This window comes from Ictidomys tridecemlineatus, chromosome 4 (genome assembly GCF_052094955.1).
Source record: "Ictidomys tridecemlineatus isolate mIctTri1 chromosome 4, mIctTri1.hap1, whole genome shotgun sequence".
Lineage (NCBI taxonomy): Eukaryota > Metazoa > Chordata > Mammalia > Rodentia > Sciuridae > Ictidomys > Ictidomys tridecemlineatus.
This window is the reverse complement of record NC_135480.1, coordinates 159,179,100-159,200,104: the sequence shown is the minus strand read 5'-3', so window position 1 is coordinate 159,200,104 and position 21,005 is coordinate 159,179,100. Positions and strand designations below refer to the sequence as shown.

Genomic DNA, 21,005 nt, shown 5'->3' with positions numbered 1-21,005 from the left:
GAAATATTTATCTAAAATTTAATAGTTCATTTACCTCTTTTTAAGTGAGTAGTCTTGGGAATTGAATCTAGCACTACACATATGCTAGACAAGTGCTCTACCATTAAGCAACATCTTCAGCCCGTTTTAAAATTTCTTTAAAATTTTGAGGTAGCGTCTCATTAAGTTATTCATGCTGGCCATCAACTTGTGATTCTCCCACCTCAGTCTTCCAAGTAGCTAGGATTATAGCCTTGTGCCACTGTGGGAACTCTGATTTGAATTCACCTCAGCTTCTTTCTATTTCATTCCAAATAAATATAATTAATTTAAGCCTCTTTGGGGGCTGGGGTTGTGGGCTCAGTGGTAGAGCACTCACCTAGCATATGAGAGGCCCTGGGTTTGATCCTCGGCACCACATTAAAAGTAAATAAAATAAAGGTTTTGTGTCCAATTACAACTAAAAAATAAATATTAAAAAAACTTTTAAGCCTTTTTAAAAAAGTACATAAATTATGGAATTCTTTTTAAATAATTAATTTATTATGTAAGCTATTTCTATATAACCATTAAGGGATGGCTGATAATGCTGAAAATTCTGTTTATAATTGTTAAAGAACTAGGAGTTTCTTCTTTTCTTTATTCTTTATAACCTTTCTTATGCTTAAATATTTATATCTGCATATTTTTTCAAAAACAATGTTGGGGGCTGGGGATTGTGGCTCAATGGTAGACTGGGTACATCACATGTGTGAGGCACTGAGTTCAATTCTCAGTACTGCATATAAATAAATGAATAAAATAAAGGTTCAACAACAACTAACAAATATTAAAAAGAAAAAAACAATGTCTTTATTTTTCAAAATGTAAACCAAAGATAATACCTCGGGGACACCAGTATTTCAAGAGTAAATTGAAAAAAGCCCAGTGAAAGAGAGAGAAGATACAGACAAGAGCAGGAAAAATGCATGCTTCAGAAGATAAAAGTTAAGCAAGCTTGAAATGTAATGAAAATTAAAGATGTAAAAATGGAAAAGTTCAGATACTGGTTTTTAAAAGTCAGTAGTGACCTAAGTAATGGCAAGTGGAACAATAGGAATTGAGACAAAAGCAAGAAGGATAAAGGAAAATTAATTATTAAGTATAAACTGTCAACAACCTAAAGTACAATGGAAATAATGAGACTGCAGAAAATTAGGTAATAATAAATCCTGTCATATCAATCCTTTTTTATTGGTTATTCAAAACATTACAAAGCTCTTGACATATCATATTTCATACATTAGATTCAAGTGGGTTATGAACTCCCATTTTTTACCCCAAATACAGATTGCAGAATCACATCATTTACACATCCACATTTTTACATAATGCCATATTAGTAACTGTTGTATTCTGTCTTTCCTATCCTCTACTATCCCGTCTCCCCTCCCCTCCCATCTTCTCTCTCTATCCCATCTGCTGTAATTTAATTCTCTCCCTTGTTTTTTTTTCCCTTTCCCCTCACAACCTCTTATATGTAATTTTGTATAACAATGAGGGTCTCCTTCCATTTCCATGCAATTTCCCTTTTCTCTCCCTTTCCCTCCCACCTCATGTCTCTATTTAATGTTAATCTTTTCCTCATGCTCTTCCTCCCTGCTCTGTTCTTAGTTGCTCTCATTATATCAAAGAAGACATTTGGCATTTGTTTTTTAGGGCTTGGCTAGCTTCACTTAGTATAATCTGCTCTAATGCCATCCATTTCCCTACAAATTCCATGATTTTGTCATTTTTTAGTGCTGTGTAATACTCCATGGTGTATAAATGCCACATTTTTTTTAATCCATTCATCTATTGAAGGGGATGTGGGTTGGTTCCACATTCTTGCTATTGTGAATTGTACTGCTATGAACATCAATGTGGCAGTATCCCTGTAGTACACTCTTTTAAGGTCTTCAGGGAATAGTCCTAGAAGGGCAATAGCTGGGTCAAATGGTGGTTCCATTCCCAGCCTTCCAAGGAATCTCCAAACTGCTTTCCAAATTGACTGCACCAATTTGCAGTCCCACCATCAATGTACAAGTGTACCCTTTTCCCCACATCCTCGCCAGCACTTGTTGTTGTTTGACTTCATAGTGGCTGCCAATCTTACTGGAGTGAGATGGTATCTTAGGGTGGTTTTGGTTTGCATTTCTCTGACTGCTAGAGATGGTGAGCATTTTTTCATGTACTTGTTGATTGATTGTATGTCCTCCTCTGAGAAGTGTCTGTTCAGGTCTTTGGCCCATTTGTTGATTGGGTTATTTGTTATCTTATTATTTAATCTTTTGAGTTCTTTGTATACTCTGGATATTAGGGCTCTATCTGAAGTGTGAGGAGTAAAAATTTGTTCCCAGGATGTAGGTTCCCTATTTACCTCTCTTATTGTTTCTCTTGCTGAGAAAAAACTTTTTAGTTTGAGTAAGTCCCATTTGTTGATTCTTGTTTTTAACTCTTGTGCTATGGGCGTCCTATTAAGAAATTTGGAGCCCGACCCCACAATATGTAGATCGGAGCCAACTTTTTGTTCTATCAGATGCAGAGTCTCTGATTTGATATCAAGCTCTTTGATGCATTTTGAGTTAACTTTTGTGCATGGCAAGAGAAAGGGATTCAGTTTCATTTTGTTGCGTATGAATTTCCAGTTTTCCCAGCACCATTTGTTGAAGATGCTATCCTTCCTCCATTGCATGCTTTTAGCCCCTTTATCAAATATAAGAAAGTTGTAATTTTGTGGATTGATCTCTGTATATCTTCTATTCTGTACCATTGGTCCACCTGCCTGTTTTGGTACCAGTAATATGCTGCTTTTGTCACTATTGCTCTGTAGTATAATTTGAAATCTGGTATCCCTATACTGCCTGATTCACACTTCCTGCTTAGAATTGCTTTTGCTATTCTGGGTCTTTTGTTTTTCCATATGAATTTCATGATTGCTTTATCTATTTCTACAAGAAATGCCATTGGGATTTTGATTGACATTGCAATAAACCTATAAAGAACTTTGGGTAATATAGCCATTTTGATAATGTTAATTCTTCCTATCCATGAACAGGGTATATTTTTCCAACTGCTAAGGTCTTCTTCTATTTCTCTCTTTAGGGTTCTGTAGTTTTCATTGTATAAGTCTTTCACCTCTTTTGTTAGGTTGATTCCCAAGTATTTTATTTTTTTTGAGGATATTGTGAATGGGGTGGTTTTCCTCATTTCCATTTCAGAAGATTTGTCGCTGATATACAGGAATGCCTTTGATTTGTGCGTGTTGATTTTATATCCTGCCACTTTGCTGAATTCATTTATTCGCTCAAGTAGTTTCTTTGTAGACCCTTTTGGGTCTGTTAGATATAGTATCATATCTACAAATAGTGATAATTTAAGTTCTTCTTTTCCTATTTTTATGACTTTAATTTCTTTTGTCTGTCTAATTGCTCTGGCTAGTATTTTGAGAACTAAATTGAATAGAAGATGGCATTAGAGCAGATTATGCTAAGTGAAGCTAGCCAATCCTTAAAAAACAAACGCCAAATGACTTCTTTGATATAAGGGGAGTAACTAAGGACAGAGTAGGGACGAAGAGCAGGAGAAGAAGATTAACATTAAATAGGGATGAGAGGTTGGAGGGAAAGGGAGAGAGAAGGGAAATTGCAGGGAAAGGGAAGGTGATCCTCAGGGTTATACAAAATTACATACAAGAGGAAGTGAGGGGTAAGGGAAGAATAATACAAGTGGAATAAATGTTTTACAGTAGAGGTGGTCGAGAGAAGAGGGGAGGGGAGGGAGGGGAGGGGGGATAGTAGAGGACAGGATAGAGAGCAGAATTCATCAGACACTACAATGGCAATGTGTAAATCAATGGAAATGTAACTAATTTAACTGATGTGATTCAGCAATCTGTATACGGGGTAAAAATGAAGCTCATAACACTTTTGAATCAAATTGTGAAATATGATATATCAAGAAAGATGTAATGTTTTGAACGACCAACAATAAAAAAAAAGAAAATAAATAAATTGAATAGAAGTGGTGAGAGAGGGCATCCCTGTCTTGTTCCAGATTTTAGAGGGAATGCCTTCAGTTTTTTCTCCATTCAGAATGATGCTAGCCTGAGGCTTAGCATATATAGCTTTTACAATGTTGAGGTAAGTTCCTGTTACCTCTAGTTTTTCTACGGTTTTGAACATAAAGGGATGCTATACTTTGTCAAATGCTTTTTCTGCATCTATCGAGATGATCATATGGTTCTTATCTTTAAGTCTATTGATGTAGTGAATAACATTTATTGATTTCTGTATATTGAACCAGGCTTGCATCCCAGGGATGAATCCTACTTGATCATGGTGTACAATTTTTTGATATGCTTTTGTTTTCGATTCGCCAGGATTTTATTGAGGATTTTTGCATCTAGGTTCATTAGAGATATTGGTCTGTAGTTTTCTTTCTTTGACATGTCTTTGTCTGGTTTTGGGATCAGGGTGATGTTGGCCTCATAGAATGAATTTGGAAGAGCTCATTCTTTTTCTATTTCTTAAAATAACTTGAAAAGTATTGGTATTAATTCTTCTTTGAAGGTTTTGTAAAACTCTGCTGTATACCCATCCGGTCCAGGGCTTTTCTTGGTTGATAGTCTTTTGATGGCTTCTTCTATTTCCTCCTTTGTTATTGGTCTGTTTAAATTGTGTGTATCTTCCTGAATCAATCTGGGCAGATCGTATGACTTAAGAAATTTATCAATGTCTTCACTATCTTCTATTGTATTGGAATATAGAGTTTCAAAATAATTTCTAATTATCTTCTATATTTCTGTAGTGTCCGTTGTGATATTGACTTTTTCATCCCGTATGTTCGAAATTTGAGTTCTCTCTCTTCTTCTCTTCATTAGCATGGCTAAGAGTCTGTCAATCTTATTAATTTTTTCGAAGAACCAACTTTCAGTTTTATCAATTTTTTCAATAGTTTTCTTTGTTTCAATTTCGTTGATTTCTGCTCTGATTTTAATTATTTCTTGCCTTCTACTACATTTGCTGTTGTTTTGCTCTTCCTTTTCTAGGGTTTTGACATGAAGTGTGAGTTCATTTATTTGTTGGTTTTTTCTTTTCTTGAGGAATGAACTCCAGGCAATGAATTTCCCTCTTAAAACTGCTTTCATTGTGTCCCATAGATTCCAAAATGTTGTGTCTGTATTTTCTTTTATCTCTAAGAATTTTTTGATTTCCTCCTTTATGTCTTCTGTAACCCATTGATCATTCAGTAACATATTGTTCATTTTCCAGGTGATGCAGGATTTTTCCTTCCTTCTTTTATCATTGATTTCCAGATTCATTCCATTATGACCAGATAAGATGCATGGTATTATCTCCACACCTTTATATTTACTAAGAGTTGCCCTATCGCATAATATATGGTCTATCTTTGAGAAGGTCCATGTGCTGCTGAGAAGAACGTGTATCCACTTGATGATAGTTGATATATTCTATATATGTCAGTTAAGTCTAGGTTATTGATTGTGTTATTGAGTTCTATATTTTCTTTATTCAGCTTTTGTGTGCAGGATCTGTCCAATGGAGAGAGCGGTGTGTTGAAGTCACCCATAATTATTGTGTTGTGGTCTATTTGACTCTTGAACTTGAGGAGAGTTTGTTTTTTGAACATTGCAGCACCATTTTTTGGTGCATACATATTGATAATTGTTATGTCTTGGTGGATGGTTCCTTCTAACAGTATATAGTGTCCTTCTTTATCCCTTTTGATTAACTTAGGTTTGAAGTTGAGTTTATTCGATATGAGTATGGCCACTCCTGCTTGCTTCCGAGGACCATGTGAGTGGTACGATTTTTCCCAACCTTTCACCTTCAGCCTGTGTATGTCTTTTCCTATCATATGAGTCTCCTGAAGGCAGCATATTGTTGGATTTGTTTTTTTTTTTATCCAGGTTACTAGCCTATGTTTCTTGATTGGTGAATTTAAGCCATTAATGTTTAGGGTTACTATTGATATATGGTTTGCACTTCCAGTCATGCTTATTTATTTATTTATTTTAATATGGCTAGTTTTTCCTCTTTGGTTATTTTTTTATTCCCCTTTACTGAGTTACCTCCCACTGTTAGTTTTGGGTGCTGTTTTTCCATTCCTCTTCTTATAGTGTTTTGCTCAAAATGCCTTGCAGTGCTGGTTTTCTGGCTGTGAATTCTTTTAACTTTTGTTTATCGTGAAATATTTTAACTTCATTGTCAAATCTGAAGCTTAATTTTGCTGGATACAGTATTCTTGGTTGGAATCCATTATTTTTCAGTGTTTGAAATACGTTGTTCAAGGATCTATCTTCTCACTTTCAACCGTCTGTGATGAAAAATCAGCTGTTAACCTAATTGGTTTACCCCTGAATGTAATCTGCCTTCTTTCTTTCGTAGCTTTTAATATTCTCTCCTTGTTCTGTATGTTGTATATCTTCATAATTATGTGTCTTGGAGTTGGTCTATTACGGTTTTGTATGTTTGGGGTCCTGTAGGTTTCCAGGATTTGGCAATCCATTCCCTCTTTCATATCTGGGAAGTTTTCTAAGATTATTTCATTCAATAGATTGTTCATTTCTTTGGTTTGAACCTCTATGCCTTCTTCTATCCCAATGACTCTCAAGTTTGTTTTTTTTTATGACATCCCATATCTCTTATGGATTGCTTGTGATTTCTTAGCATCCTTTCTGTGTTGACTATATTTTTTTCAAGTTTATAAACTTTGTCTTCATTATCTGATGTTCTGACTTCTATTTGATCTAGTCTATTTGTAATATTCTCGTTTGAGCTTTTAATTTGGTTTATGGTTTCCTGCATTTCTAGGATTACTGTTTGATTTTTTTTAAATCTCTATATCCTGGTAGAGCTCAATCTTTGCCATTTGAATTTGCTTATGTAATTCATTCTCAAAGTATACTTTCATTGTTTGGACTTGCTGTCTAATGTCTTCTCTAAGATTCTGTTCCATCTGAGTTAGGTATGCCTTGAGTTCTCTGTCCATTTTTCTGATGCCTCTAGGTTCTGTGAATTTAAGTTGTCCTGCATTGTTTGTAATCCTTTTTTCCCTTGTTTTTTCATGGTGCTCATGTTACTTTCCAACTCTGTTTGACTGCTGTGTTTCTGTTTTCTCGTTTAAATTTGTTTTGGTTTTTATAGTTCCAATGTCTCTCCTTTGTGTTGGGAGACAATGTTTAGAGATGTTGGATTTAATTGTGATTTAAGGTAAATTCATTAGTTTCATTAAAGGCCTAAAGATTTTGATGGCATATAGAGAATTGAGGTTTGAACTTAGGATTTTATGTTAAGGTCGGGTGATTTGATGGTATGGAGTTTAGTATATGTTAGCTTCTTTGGGGGGTTGCTCAAATGTAGGTGGCTATTAACAAGAGAATATACAGGAGTACTTGGGGGTAGTTAAGAGCTTAGGCAGACTATAGACCGACTCGTAGTATTTGTCTATTTGCATTTAGTAAATTATACATAATCTGGGTGGTCATGCTTAAGAGTAAAGATGGGGAAAAAGTAAGAAAGCAAATCAAGAAAGAGAGAGGGAGAGAATAAAGAAAGAGAAAAGAAAAAGAAATGAGAAAAATAATATGCAGTAAAATAAAAATTACAATTAAAAAAAGAAAAAAATTAGAATTAAAAAATTTTTTTAAGAAAGGCACTGTTAGGCTTCTATTTTCTTTGCTTCCAGTAGGTGGTGCTGTGCCTCCCGGGCCAAGATTTTGCCTCTGGCTGTAGGAAACAATCTGTGTGAGGCTGCTCTCTCCTCTCCCCCCTGGTGTCTCTCAAAACCTGTTAGCTTAGGTTTATTCCTGGTCTCTAGTCTCCTCACTGCTCCTGCCAGACAGGCTTCCCCAGTGTGATACCTCTCTGCAGTTCAAGCTACACTCTGGGCCTGCAGTTTCCTGGATGTGGAGCGAGGCTACTGGGAACTGGCCCCTTATTGTTTTGATTCCTTCCGCTAGCCCCTACTCCGAGAGCTGGCGAGACAGGTTTCGTTTTCACCGCTAGTGGGAGGGGGGAGTTGGAGGTCAGGTGCCTTTACCTTCCCCCATGCCTCTATTCATGCTCACTCTGATATTCATGCCCCCAGAAAGACAGGGAGACATTTTATGCGATTTCCCTGCTGTATGTGAGGAGGGCTAAATGCCACACACCTGTTCTAAAGCTGAACTTGTTGCGTTCTGTTGGAAACTGGCGATGGTGATGTCAGCTCTCCAAGATGGTGGCCGCTGGCTTCCTCGGTGGGTTGTCCAATGTAGAGGGCAGACTTGGACTGTTTCTCTCCCCCGTATCAAACCCAGAACTCAGCCTGGAGCACAGTGAGGACACAGTTGGCAGGACCCTCCAGAATCCGCAGCATCATTACTCTGTGTTGCTGGCATGCCGTTTCTCATCGCGCCCCAGTTTCTGGCTGCAGGCGGGCCGCCGATCAATCAGCCTGAATCTCCGGGTGAACGGTTCACTCAAGATTGAGCCCCAGTAATTGATCCTCGGGTGCTGGAAATCCTTCCTCTAGGTTTCAGTGCACCACAATTTTGCTGGAAATTCCTAACAAGATAGCTTTTGGCTGTTCTAACTCTTTATTCACCTGCACAGTGACGTGGTACACGGGGGTGATGCACTCTATTCGCCGCCATCTTTCAGCCCCCAGTTTATATCAATCTTATTTACTTTTTCTAATGAGTTACTGACTTTGTATGGTAAATATTGTTATTTATTTATTTATTTACTTACTCAGATATAATCCCAGTTACTGAGATATAATCCCAGTTATTTTTATTTATGTATTTTTAAAATATTGATACAGGATCTTGCAAAATTGCTGAGCTTCTTGCTAACTTGCTTACATGGCCTAGAATATTCAGTCCTACCACCTTAGCCTCCCCAGTCAATGGGATTGCAGGCCTGTGCCACCATAGCCAGTAAATGTTTTTATCTTGATTAAGAATAATCTTACTTTCAGAGCAATGACCATATTTCATATTGTAGAATAATTTTAGGTTGTTGGTGAGAGAGATTGCACATTTTAAGTTTTCCATGTTTCGTTAAGTTTTCCAAGTTTCGTTCTAGATCTAGATTTTGATTACAATAAAATAGATGCTATCTAAATGATCTTTTAAAAATGTAATGTCAAGTGAAAATATTTAGAAAATATTAACCCCACATCTTTTACAGAACAGTAAATAAACATAACTAAGAAAATCTTAACAATAAACAGTAAAAATTAGTACTTTTTCTCCTTATCAAATCTCTCTTACCTAAAGTTTTCATAAATTAAAAATCATACCACAGTGGGATTTTTAAGTATTTAATCTCTGATTTTCTCATAAGAGGAAAAATGTTAATGAGTTATCCGTAAGTGGTAAAAAAGAAAGAAAGGGGTAGATTTTTCAGAAGAAACAAACTAAAACATGAAGAACTATGAAATTTAACAATGCTCTGTTAAATATTTTCATAGAAAAAAATTGTACCTTCTCTTTTCTCTGCCATACATCTATTCAATTCTTGTATTGTTGCCTTATCAATAGATATATGTACTTTAAGTTCATCCAATTCTTCCTGAAGATTCATTCTATGAAAATAAAAGAAATGAATAATTACATAAATATATATGTTAAGGAATGCAAACAAATATTTGTAGTAAATAAAAGGAATAAATATATTTGAAAATACATAAAATAGGAAAATGGTAAAATAAAAGCAAAAAATATATTAATCATATTAACATCCTCAAAATTATAATTGATTTTTAATGAGAATCTAGAAAGTAAAATGCTTTAGTTAAGTGATTTCTGGTAACTTTATCATAATAAACAAGGTAAATACCTAAAGTAGAGACTAACTTTTAAAAAACATTTACTGAGCTGCTTAACCACTTTCTAATACAAAGATATGCTAGGTAAACTAGTACTAAAAAGTGTTACACTTCTCAGAAGATGATGTACAATCAATCAAAAAACACATAAAAAAATTCATCATCACTAGCAATTAGAGAAATGCAAATCAAAACCACTCTAGGATTTCATCTCACTCCAGTCAGAATGACAGCTATTATGCATATAAACAATAATAAGTGTTGGTGAGGATGTGGGGGAAAAGGTTCACACATACACCGCTGGTGGGACTGCAAATTGGTGTAGCCAATATGGAAAGCAGTATGGAGATTTCTTAGAAAACTGGGAATGGAACCACCATTTGACCCAGCTGTCCCTCTCCTCAGTCTATACCCAAAGGACTTAAAAACAACATACTACAGGGATACAGCCACATCAATGTTTATAGCAGCAAAATTCACAATAGCTAAACTGTGGAACCAACCTAGATGCCCCCTCTAGTAGATAAATAGATAAAATAAAATGTGGCATATATACACAATGAACTATTATTCAGGAATAAGAGAGAATAAAATAATGGCATTTGCAGATAAGTGGATGGAGTTAGAGAAGACAATGCTAAGTGAATCCCACAAAACCAAATATCAAATGTTTTCTTTGATATAAAGAGGCTGATTCATAATGGGATAGGTAGAGGAAGCATGGGAAGAACAGAGGAACTGTAGACAGGGAAGAGGGGTGGGAGAAGAAGGGAGGGGGCATAGGGTAATTAATGATGGTGGAATATGATGATCATTATTACACAAAGTAAATGTATAAAGATACAAATGGGTGTGAATATACTATGTATACAACCAGAGATATGAAAAATTGTGCTCTATATATGTAATAAAAATTGTAATGCATTCTGCTGTCATATACATAAAAAAATAAAAATAAATTAAAAAATAAAGTTAGAGAAAAATAAAACAGTCAAATTACAAAAAAAAAAAGAATCTTATAGTTTGATGTGTTAACTTACACATTTTTGTTCACACAGACATAAATACATATACATAAGGAGTTTTTAAAAAATTTAGATCCAATGATCATAGGTTTTTTTTGTTTTTAAAAAATTTTATTGTGACATAATTATACTTAATGGTGGGACTCATTATGCCATATTTACATATGCACATAATATAATTTGATCAATCTCATCCCTAGTACCTTCCCTTCCCTTCCCTTTCTCCCTGCTCCTACTCTGCTTGCTCTATTCTGATGATCTCCCTTTATTGTTATTATTTTAATTAGTTTGTTTTAATTATATAGATAATTTGGATTCATTGTGGTATATCCATATATGGACATAGCATAATTTGGTATATTTCATCTCCAAGGACTTCTACAGGCCCTCCACTCCTCCCTCCCTCTTGATCTTCTTCCTCTACCATTGGTCTATCTTCTCTCTGTTTTCATAATATCCCCTTTTTATTCCTTTTTGTTTTTCTCTCTCTCTAGCTTTCCCATATGAGGCAAAACATTCAACCTCTGACTTCTAAGTCTGATTTATTTCATTTAGCATGATGTTCTCCAGGTCTATCCATTTACCTGCAAATGCCATTTGAGATTACCAATTGAAAGGAGGAACGCATACATAAGTACACATATACATTCAACACAGGATGATTTGGAGTAAGTTCCTCATTTGTTTAGATAACACTATGGACAATACTGAAGTAAGATGGCTCCTTCAAGGGAAAAGCAAATAAAATTTATCTCAACCCAATAAAGATACAGAATATTTGAGAAACACTATCAAAAACCTTGAACTTATTGACTTTTTAAAACACTTCACTCAAAGAATAGCAAGATAATATTTCTTTTAAAGTGCTATGGAACATTCACCAAGTTAAGACAAATATACTAAATCACACATCAATTATAAATGAACCAAAGTCATCTAAATAGTGCAAAGCATCTTCTACAATCTCAATATAATTAAATTAAAAACCAATATCAGAAGGATGTCTACAAAATCCCCTAATATTGGAAATTAAAGAACTTACTTCTCAGAAAGATTGACTGCTTGAGCAAACATAGTCAAGTTCCTGTAGCTTCTTAGACCCAACTGTGTATTTCCTTATAAAATCAAGTTTTAGCAAACAACCCCATTAAGTCAGTTTTACTAACAACGTCTCTACTCATAATCAATATCAGATCACCATCAATATCTGACTGTATACCTCATCCTCCACTATTCCCCATTTGATGTCTGAATCCCTGGTCTATCTTTATGAAGATTCCAGTTAAGGCCATTTAGCCAGAGTCCCCTAATGCTTCCTTGGTAATTTTCCATCCACTGACTCTTACCCTGCTCTGGCTGTAAATTCTCACTTGCATAATGTTCACAGTCAATCCCAATCAATCTCTCTCCACTACAGTAAAATCCTATGTATTCTATGGTGAGAGTCCTGAATAAATTCTTCTGTGCCATATTTTAATATGTTATCATGGAATAATTTTTTGATTAAAACTTTTAAATATATCTTATGAAGATGACTCAAAAAGGAGTTAGAAAATACTCTGAACTTATAAAAAATGAAAACAACATTTCAAAAATTGTTAGGTGCAGCTAACTCAATACTTACATGGAAACACAAAATGTTAAATACTTATATTAGAAAAGAAAAAAGATCTACAATGATATAAGCTTCTAAAAGTGATTTGCTTATTTTTCTATAGAATCAACTATCCTTTTTAAAATTTATTCTTAATATATTCTGAATACTAATCCTTTGCTGGACATAAATAATGTAAACACCTTTTCTCACTCTGAAAGTTGCCTTTTAATTCATGTTGCCTTTCAAAGTTGCCTTTAATTCAATAGTATGTTTCAACGAACAGAGGCTCTTGATTTTAGTACTCCCCAATTTATCAATTTTTAGTTTGTGTTTACTGCATTTTGTGTGGTTTAAAAAAATCTTTGTGTACTACAGGGTCACAAAACTGTTCCATGCTTTATTGCTTGGCCCATTATATCTAGACATATAATCAATATAGAATTTATTTTTGTTTTTGGTTTGAGGTAAAAATATTTTATTAAATAGGATTTTTAAGTCAAATTTCTTAGGATTTCTAGCTATATATAAATCATGTAACATTTACTTATTTCCATTTTTCATTTGGTCATAGTGAACATACTTATATGTTGATATACAAGATTTTCCTCACTGTTTGTTACTAGAAGTGAAACTATTGTATCTTTGAGTATATTGTTAAACATATAGAAAGCATATTACAGACTTAAAAAATATAAAGAATAATATAACAAACATCATTATAACAACCAACTAGACTTAAAAACAACAACATTATGTCTTATTTAAGTAATTACTTTTATTTTGCAAAAAAACCACAATGAACCAGGAATGGTGGCCCATGTCTATAATACCAGATGCTCACTGGGCTGAAGCAGGAGGACTGCAAACTCAAGGCTACATTTGATGAGGTATGATGCTATTCTTTTTTAAGAACCCAGGACAGGGGCTGGGCTTGTGGCTCAATGGTAGAGCGTTTACATAGCATTTGCTGCGAGGTGCTGGGTTCAATCGTTAGCATAACATAAAAATAAATAAATAAAATAAAGGGGTTTTGTTTGTTTGTTTGTTTTGTTTTTTAAAAAGAACCCTGGGCAAGCAACTAATATACACTGAAAATATACTGTTAAAAATCCTGAAGTGGTTTTTAGATAAAGAATCTTATAGATAACCTATCTCAAAAGAAAAAGGGTTATGGAGATGCAATGAAGTGGTAGAGCACTTGCTTAACATGAGCAGGCCTGGGGTTCAATCCCTGGTATTAGAATGAATGAAAGAATAAAAGAAAGAAAGAAAAATCAACCTGTAAGTAGTCTTACTCCATTCAATATTCGACCTTCCTTCAATCTCTAGAAATAATCAATATCTTAAATCTGGTTTGTTTCTTTCTGGTCCATGCCTTAATATTATCTGTGGATGTATGTGTACAGATATGTATAACTACATTTTTGTTAATTTTTCATAGAATTTTATGATTTAAACAAAATTATACTTTTTGTAGATGTATAATAATGTATGTACTATTATTCAACTTCTTTTAACTCAATGTTTGTTTTTTAAGCATTTCCATTTTAATGCATATAAATCTACTTTATTTATGCATGTCAGATGCAGTATTGTCTCTCATTATTTATATACCACAGAGCATTTATGTTATCTAATGGACATTAAGATAATTTCTAATGCATCACTATTACAACACTATGGCAATAAATAGCCTTATTCATGTATAATGTTTTACTTCATTTTAAAAAATCCTAAGAATCAATTTTGGAGTGAAATTTTTCTTTTAAGAGTTTTTATATTTCCTAGATAGAAAAACATGGGGAGCACTATGTGTGTTGACAGTGGTAGAGCACTTGCCTAGCATTCTGTAGATCCTGGGATAAAAACCCAGCACGGTGAAACAAACTAAAATATTAGGAAAATAATTTGCCTATAATCTTACATTTTTTAAAGTTTTATATTTTTATTTTTCAAAATTTTTTCAAATTAACTAGGCATGACAATAGAATGCATTTTGAAACACTGTACATAAATGGAGCACAACTTCTCATTCCTCCAGATCCATCCATTTACTGTCAAATGCCATAATTTCATTCTTCTTTATGGCTGAGTAATATTCCATTGTGTATATATACTGCATTTTCTCTATCCATTTATGTATTAAAGGGTACCTACGTTGGTTCCATAGCTTACCTATTATGAATTGAGCTAATATAAACATGATATGGGTTCATTGTTATAATATGCTGATTTGAAGTCCTTTGGGTACATGTCAAGGAGTGGGATAACTGGGTTATATGATGGTTCCATACCACATTATATGAGGAATCTCTATACTTATTTCCTGAGTGGGTTATACCAATTTGCAGTTCCACCAACAATGTATGAGTATATCTTTTCCCCACATCCTGGCCAACATTTATTATTATCACAGTGTAATTTTAATTTGTTTCTCTAATTGCTAGTGATGTTTTTCATATATTTATTGACTAATTGTATATGTTCTTCTGTGAAGTGTCTCTGTTGTTCCTTTGCCCATTTGTTGACTAGATTTTTGGGTGTTGTGTTTTTGTGTTCTTTATATATTCTGGAGATTAATGCTGTACCTGAAGTGCAAGTGGCAAAGATTTTCTTCCTTCCTCCTGCAGGTTTTCTCTTCATATTCTTGAATATTTCCTTTGCTATGAAGAAGATTTTTAATTTGATACCCATTTATTGGTACATGATTTTGCTTCTTGCACTTTAGGAGTCTTGTTGAGGAATTTTGTTCCTAAAGCTGACACAATGGAGATTTGATCCTGCTTTTTCTTCTAGTAGGCACAGCATCTCTGGCCTAGTGCCTAAGGTCCTTAAATAAATACCCTTTTCCAAGAAACGACAGCAAAAATTTTCAAACCTTGTGAATGAGATGCGGGCCACATAAGAAGGAATTTAGAACTGCAAGTACACAAAAATTTAAAAAAGAACCGCTCCATGAGCTATCATAATTAAATTGCCAAATATCCAGCGTAAGTACAGAATTTTAAAACCCTCAAGAGAAAAGATGTCAGGTCACATTTAGAAGTAAACAAAGGAGGAAATGTCTGATTTCTCAACAGAAACCCTAAAAATCTTGCAGGACTTGGAACAATGTGTTTTAGGCCGGGAAGGAACATAACTGTCAAGCAAGATTGCTATATGCAATAAAGCTCTCATTAAGAATTCAAGAAATAAAAATCTTCCAAGATAAGCATAAACTTAAGAGAATTCATAACTATTAAGCCAGTATGACAGAAAATGTTTAAAGAAATTTTACATATAGAAAATTAAAACCAAAGAGAACTTTAAAAAGAATGAATCTTAGTAGAAGAGAAGATACGCAAAAGAGAATTAGAATACATATATTAGAATACATATTTACGCATTAGAAATAAATTTAAATGGCAGAAAATAACAAACATCTATGATACTACTGAATGTAAATGTTCTCAATTCTCCAACTAAAAGACTTGGACTGGCAGACCAACTGTATGTTCTGTGTAAGAAATATAACAATAAGGCAAACATATCCATAGGCTGAAAGTAAAAGGATGGAAAATGATAGTCTACACAAATGGAGCTCATAAAAGCAAGCAAAAGCAGCCAATTTCATATCTCACAAAGTATACATCATAATAAAAACCAGAGACCAAAACACTATAAGGGAACAATTCAACAAAAGGATATAATAATAAATATGTATGCCCCAAATGTTGGTGCATCTAATTTTATATAAAAGACATTACTCAACATAAACATTCAGACAGATCCCAATGCAATAACACAAGGTGATTTAAACACATCTCTCTCAGCAATAGATAGTTCATCCAGACATAAAATCAGCAAAGACACTTCAGACCTAAAGAATATTATGAATCAAATGGACATAACAGACATCTGTAAAATATTTTATCGAACAACAGCTGAATAAACTATTCTTAGCTATCATAAAACCTTCTCTAAAAATACCTTCTCTCTTCATATTTTAGACTATGAAGCAAACCTTAGCAAATGTAAGATAACTTATATAATCTCTTACATCTTTTCAAAACATAATAGAATCAAATTAAAATCAACATCAATAAAAACTACATTAATAAGGGAGACTGAGCTTTTAAGTCATGAATAAATCATAGAAGAAACCAGGGGGGAAATTTTTTTAAAAAATAATGAAAATATAAATACAAAACCAAAATCTCTAGGACACTATAAAGGAGGTAGTAAGAAAAAAGTTTATAACCCTAAGTACCTACATTAACAAAACCAGAACCAATGATGCCTCTCAAGGTCCTACAAAAGGAAAAAAACAGATAAACAGGACTATAAAAAACTTTGTGTATTAAAAGGAAACAGACAACTTAAAAAATGCCAGAAAAAAACTGTAACTATCTAGTATCTAGAATATATAAAGCACTCTTGCAACTCAACAACAAAAAGACAAGTTAGTTTCAAAATAGGCAAAGGACTTGAACATATATTTCTTCAGTAAAGATAAATAAATTTTTGAACACATGCAAAGGTGCTCAGCATCATTAGCCATTAATAAAATGCAAATAAAACCACAATGAGATACCACTTCACACCACAGGAAACAAAAACAAAAATGGCTATTGACAAATGATAGAGAAGATATAGGCAAATTTGGATCCTCATAGTTTACTAGTAGGGATGTAAATGATACAGCTACTGTAAAAACAGTTTGGCAGTTGCTTAAAAAATTAAATAATTAGTATATGACTCAGCAAGTCTACTTACAGGCATATAACTGAAAGAATTAAAAGCAAGTATTTGAATCAATATATATACAAATGTTCTTAGCACTATTTATAAATAATAAAAATGTTGGAAGCTATTCAACTATCTATCAATGTATGTACTGATAAACAAATTACAATATATTGTTACAATGGAATATTATCCCACTGTAAAAAGTAATTAAAATTCAGAAATATACCACAATGTGGATGAATCTTGAAATAAAAGAAGTAAAAGAAGCTAGACACAAAAGAGTATATATTGTATAATTCCATTTACTTGAACTATTTGGAATAGGTAAATCCCCAGAGGGATAAAAAAAAAATGTGGTGCCAAACAACTGGGGCAAGGCGAAAATGGGGAGATGTGAATGATGACTTAATGGGTATGAGGTCTCCTTTGACAGTGATGAAAATGCTTTGGAATTAAACATCATGGATGCATAACATAGTGAATGCACAAATGTTACTGAATTGTATCTTTAAAATAAAATTAACATGTAATTCATATAGTTCTAACAATTATCCAGAAATAAATTTGCTTTTCAAAATATGCCACCATTGGCAAATAGGCTTTTCTAAGTATTTTATTTCCCCCTTGTTAGAGAAATATAATTCCTATAATCTTCATTTTGACATAGCAAACAAAAAAATTTTTTTTTTGATTGAGAAGGCCAAGAGTCTCACTCTGCTAGGGGGAAAAAATGACTAAACTTTCCTAAGATAATATTCTAATTTTATTTCATTAAGCAATTATTATTAAATTTTATAAAATATTCTTTGAAACTATGGCTTGCATATTTTTAACATTTACCCCAAAAGAGAAGAAAGTTCTCCAATCTGTGCTAGGCCATTGATCAGAAGATTCATTAAAATAAAGACAACTATATCTCATTAAAATATAGAGGGCAAAATTTTCCATTTCTCTAAAATCAAATTGAAGGGGTTTTTGTGTGTGTGAATTTTAAATACCTTTACCAATGACCCCAGTCCTAACTGCAATCCACTGAGGATTTTACTAATCAGGAAATTCTCAACTAGGAAAAATATCAATAACTCTTATATAGTTATACTTATTTTTAGACATAAAACAAAAGTGAAAGCATGGATAGTTAAAAAAAAGAATGTTTTACTTCAAGTATGTTGTATAAAGAATTTAGACTTTAAGACTAAAAGATACAACAGATTTTAAAATGAGGAGAACCATGCTTAGAATTGTTTGTTGCTTGAGTGTATGTGCTATTAATGGAACCCAAGATCTTGGGTATGTTAAGCACGTGCTACATGCCTAGTCCCTCAGAATTATATTTTAAAAGATCACTTTGCAGAGTTGGATTGAGGGGATAGGGCAGTTGTAGGTATTCAAATTTTACTCTAGGAGATCAGGGAAGAAATAATGGGGGTTTGAATAAGGTATTAAGAATAAGATGAAAAGAAATAGATATATTCTAGAAGTACTGGTGGTATGGAATGTTAAGACATATATGGGTTTTAATGAGGAGGTTGGAAAGAATGATAAAACAATTTTAGTACCCTAGATAGCTTGTTTGAGCAAAAGTTATGAAGATGTAGAGTGCTAGATAAGGAGTAAATGTGTAGGAAAAGATCATGAATTTGTTGCAGACATGTTGTTATCTGGGTAAGACATCAAAGGGGAAACGTTTTATAGACATCGGATATATTGAGCTAATTCAAAAAACAGGGTTTTATGCTAGAATTGTAGATTTGAGAGTCAAATAACAACGAATGCTAACTTAAATCATCAGAATAGATGAAACTGTCTTAAAGAAAATAGAGACTGTCTACCACAATCCAAAAATACATTATCAAAAAGTAGCTGATTTCTGGGGGAAGAGATGACACAGGAGGATGTGAAGAAATGGCCAGAAATTCACAGAACAAAATCAGAAGATAATGGTGTCAGAGTTTTAATGTAAAAAAAAATGTTTTAAAGAGAATAAGATCAGCCTTGTTAACAGCAATGAGAATTTGAAGATGTGAAGTATCTTTTGGTTAACTCCTGGTTATTGACTGCTTTGCATAGATTTCTCTGCTCTAGATTTAATTATTCTTAACAAATAAGATTCTGTTTGTTGATTGCTATGAACCAATTTAAATTACATAAAAAATCATATATTGAAGCACAAATCTCTAATGTTATGGTGTTTGGAGATGGGGACTTTAAAAGGTAAACTGGATTATGTGGAGTCTTCGTGCTATTATGAGTGGCTTTTTGAGAAAGAAAGAGAGCAAACTCTCTGATTATGATAACAGAGAAAAGGTAGTCATCTACAAATCAAGAGGCAGGCCATTCTGAAGGAATCTAATCCATCTGCACCTTGATCTTGGACCACTCAGCTTTCAGAACTGTGAGAAAAAAAATGTCTAATATTTAAATGACTCAGTCTATGGCATTTAGTTTTAGCAGTCTGATCTGCTAAGGCATTAAAAAATTCACAGTTCACAATTTTTTATTCCCCATGCATATACTGAATTGTCTGTCTTTTCCTATAATATGGTATAGAAATATTAGAGGTATACACTTTTATTTATTAAATAAATCATTATATCAGAAAATGTCAGGATAATGAAAAAAAAAACAATTAATTAGGGTTTAGTTATTTTATTCTTTGTTACTACCACAATCAGAATATGGATAAATGTCATAATGATAGTAACACTTGGAAAAACATTTTATAAGTAGTTTAAATTATGTATAGAATTTTATGGTATACATAAATAGGTAACTGAAGGCTGAAGGAAAATAAGTATAACTTCTGAGAAGGGGCAATTAAATCGAGGATACAAAGATAAAAAATCTATTAATTAACCAATGAATTTCTCTAAGACTAGAGTAGTTAAAGAGAAAATATAAATTTTATACCTTCCAGTAAATATGTAAGAATCAATAGAGGCAAAGAAAAATTTTATATATCTTAATTTTCATTTGTATATTTTATTATCATACATAAACAGGCATCGCTTCTTAATTTTTGTGACTGCCCTAATTCAGGCTCTCATGATACAGATTTAAAGTATAACTTTAGCTAGTATCTCAGATATTAGTCTTTTCACATCTACTTTTTAACAGTAACTACCCTAAGTAATTATAATTATGCAATATTTATATTCCGCTATATACTAATGGAACAAATTGCCATAGTATATAGGATCTTATCAAGGTTCTTACATAATCATTTAGCTCTGAGCTTGTAAGCAGTCAGTTCAAAGTGACACCATTTATCTTGAAACTTTGCTTCAGTTTTTTTCCTACTCACAAATAGAAGAGAGCTTTCCCTGCTTTGTGTCACTACTATTCTCTAATTGTTCTTATGACACTTTGCTTGTCTTCTTTGCTAAGTTGTACCCTGATAAAACAGGGTGACATATTATTTCTCTCTGTGACACTGTGCCCAACAGAGTGTCCAGCTGAGGAATTTTATACAGGCAATTGATTAGTTAAGGAGAAAAAAATTACCAAATCATTGTAAATTGCTATTTCATTTGGTCAAGAATCCAAAGGACACATGATGAATGTCATCATACCTAGGATCACTAGAGCAGGGACATGTAACTGTGGTTGACAACGTGCAGTGTATGATTTGCTGGACTGGAAAAACGTAATTTCTTGCTGCCACTTTTATAGTTTTATATCACTATTCTGAAAGAATACACACTTCTTTTTTTTTGAAACACACTTTCCCTATGTTGTCCATGCTAACTAACCTTAAACTCCTAGGCTTAAGCAATCCTCTCTCAGCCTCCCAAGTAGCTGGGACTACAGGTATGTGGCTT

At 33.4% G+C, this 21,005-nt stretch overlaps 1 protein-coding gene across 5 annotated transcripts in view; it reads right to left on the bottom strand.

The window, feature by feature from the left end:
- The window catches only part of Cntln (centlein), a 313,688-nt gene that overhangs the window by 118,462 nt on the left and 174,221 nt on the right, over window positions 1–21,005 (bottom strand). For all 5 annotated transcript variants that reach the window (XR_005733953.2, XM_078047677.1, XM_005340132.5 and 2 more), the window contains exon 13: window positions 9,491–9,591. Coding sequence is in view for 4 of the 5 variants with exons in the window: in XM_078047677.1 (XP_077903803.1) it covers window positions 9,491–9,591 (101 nt within the window). In the remaining variant the exon portion in view is untranslated. The remainder of the gene's footprint in view (window positions 1–9,490; window positions 9,592–21,005) is intronic.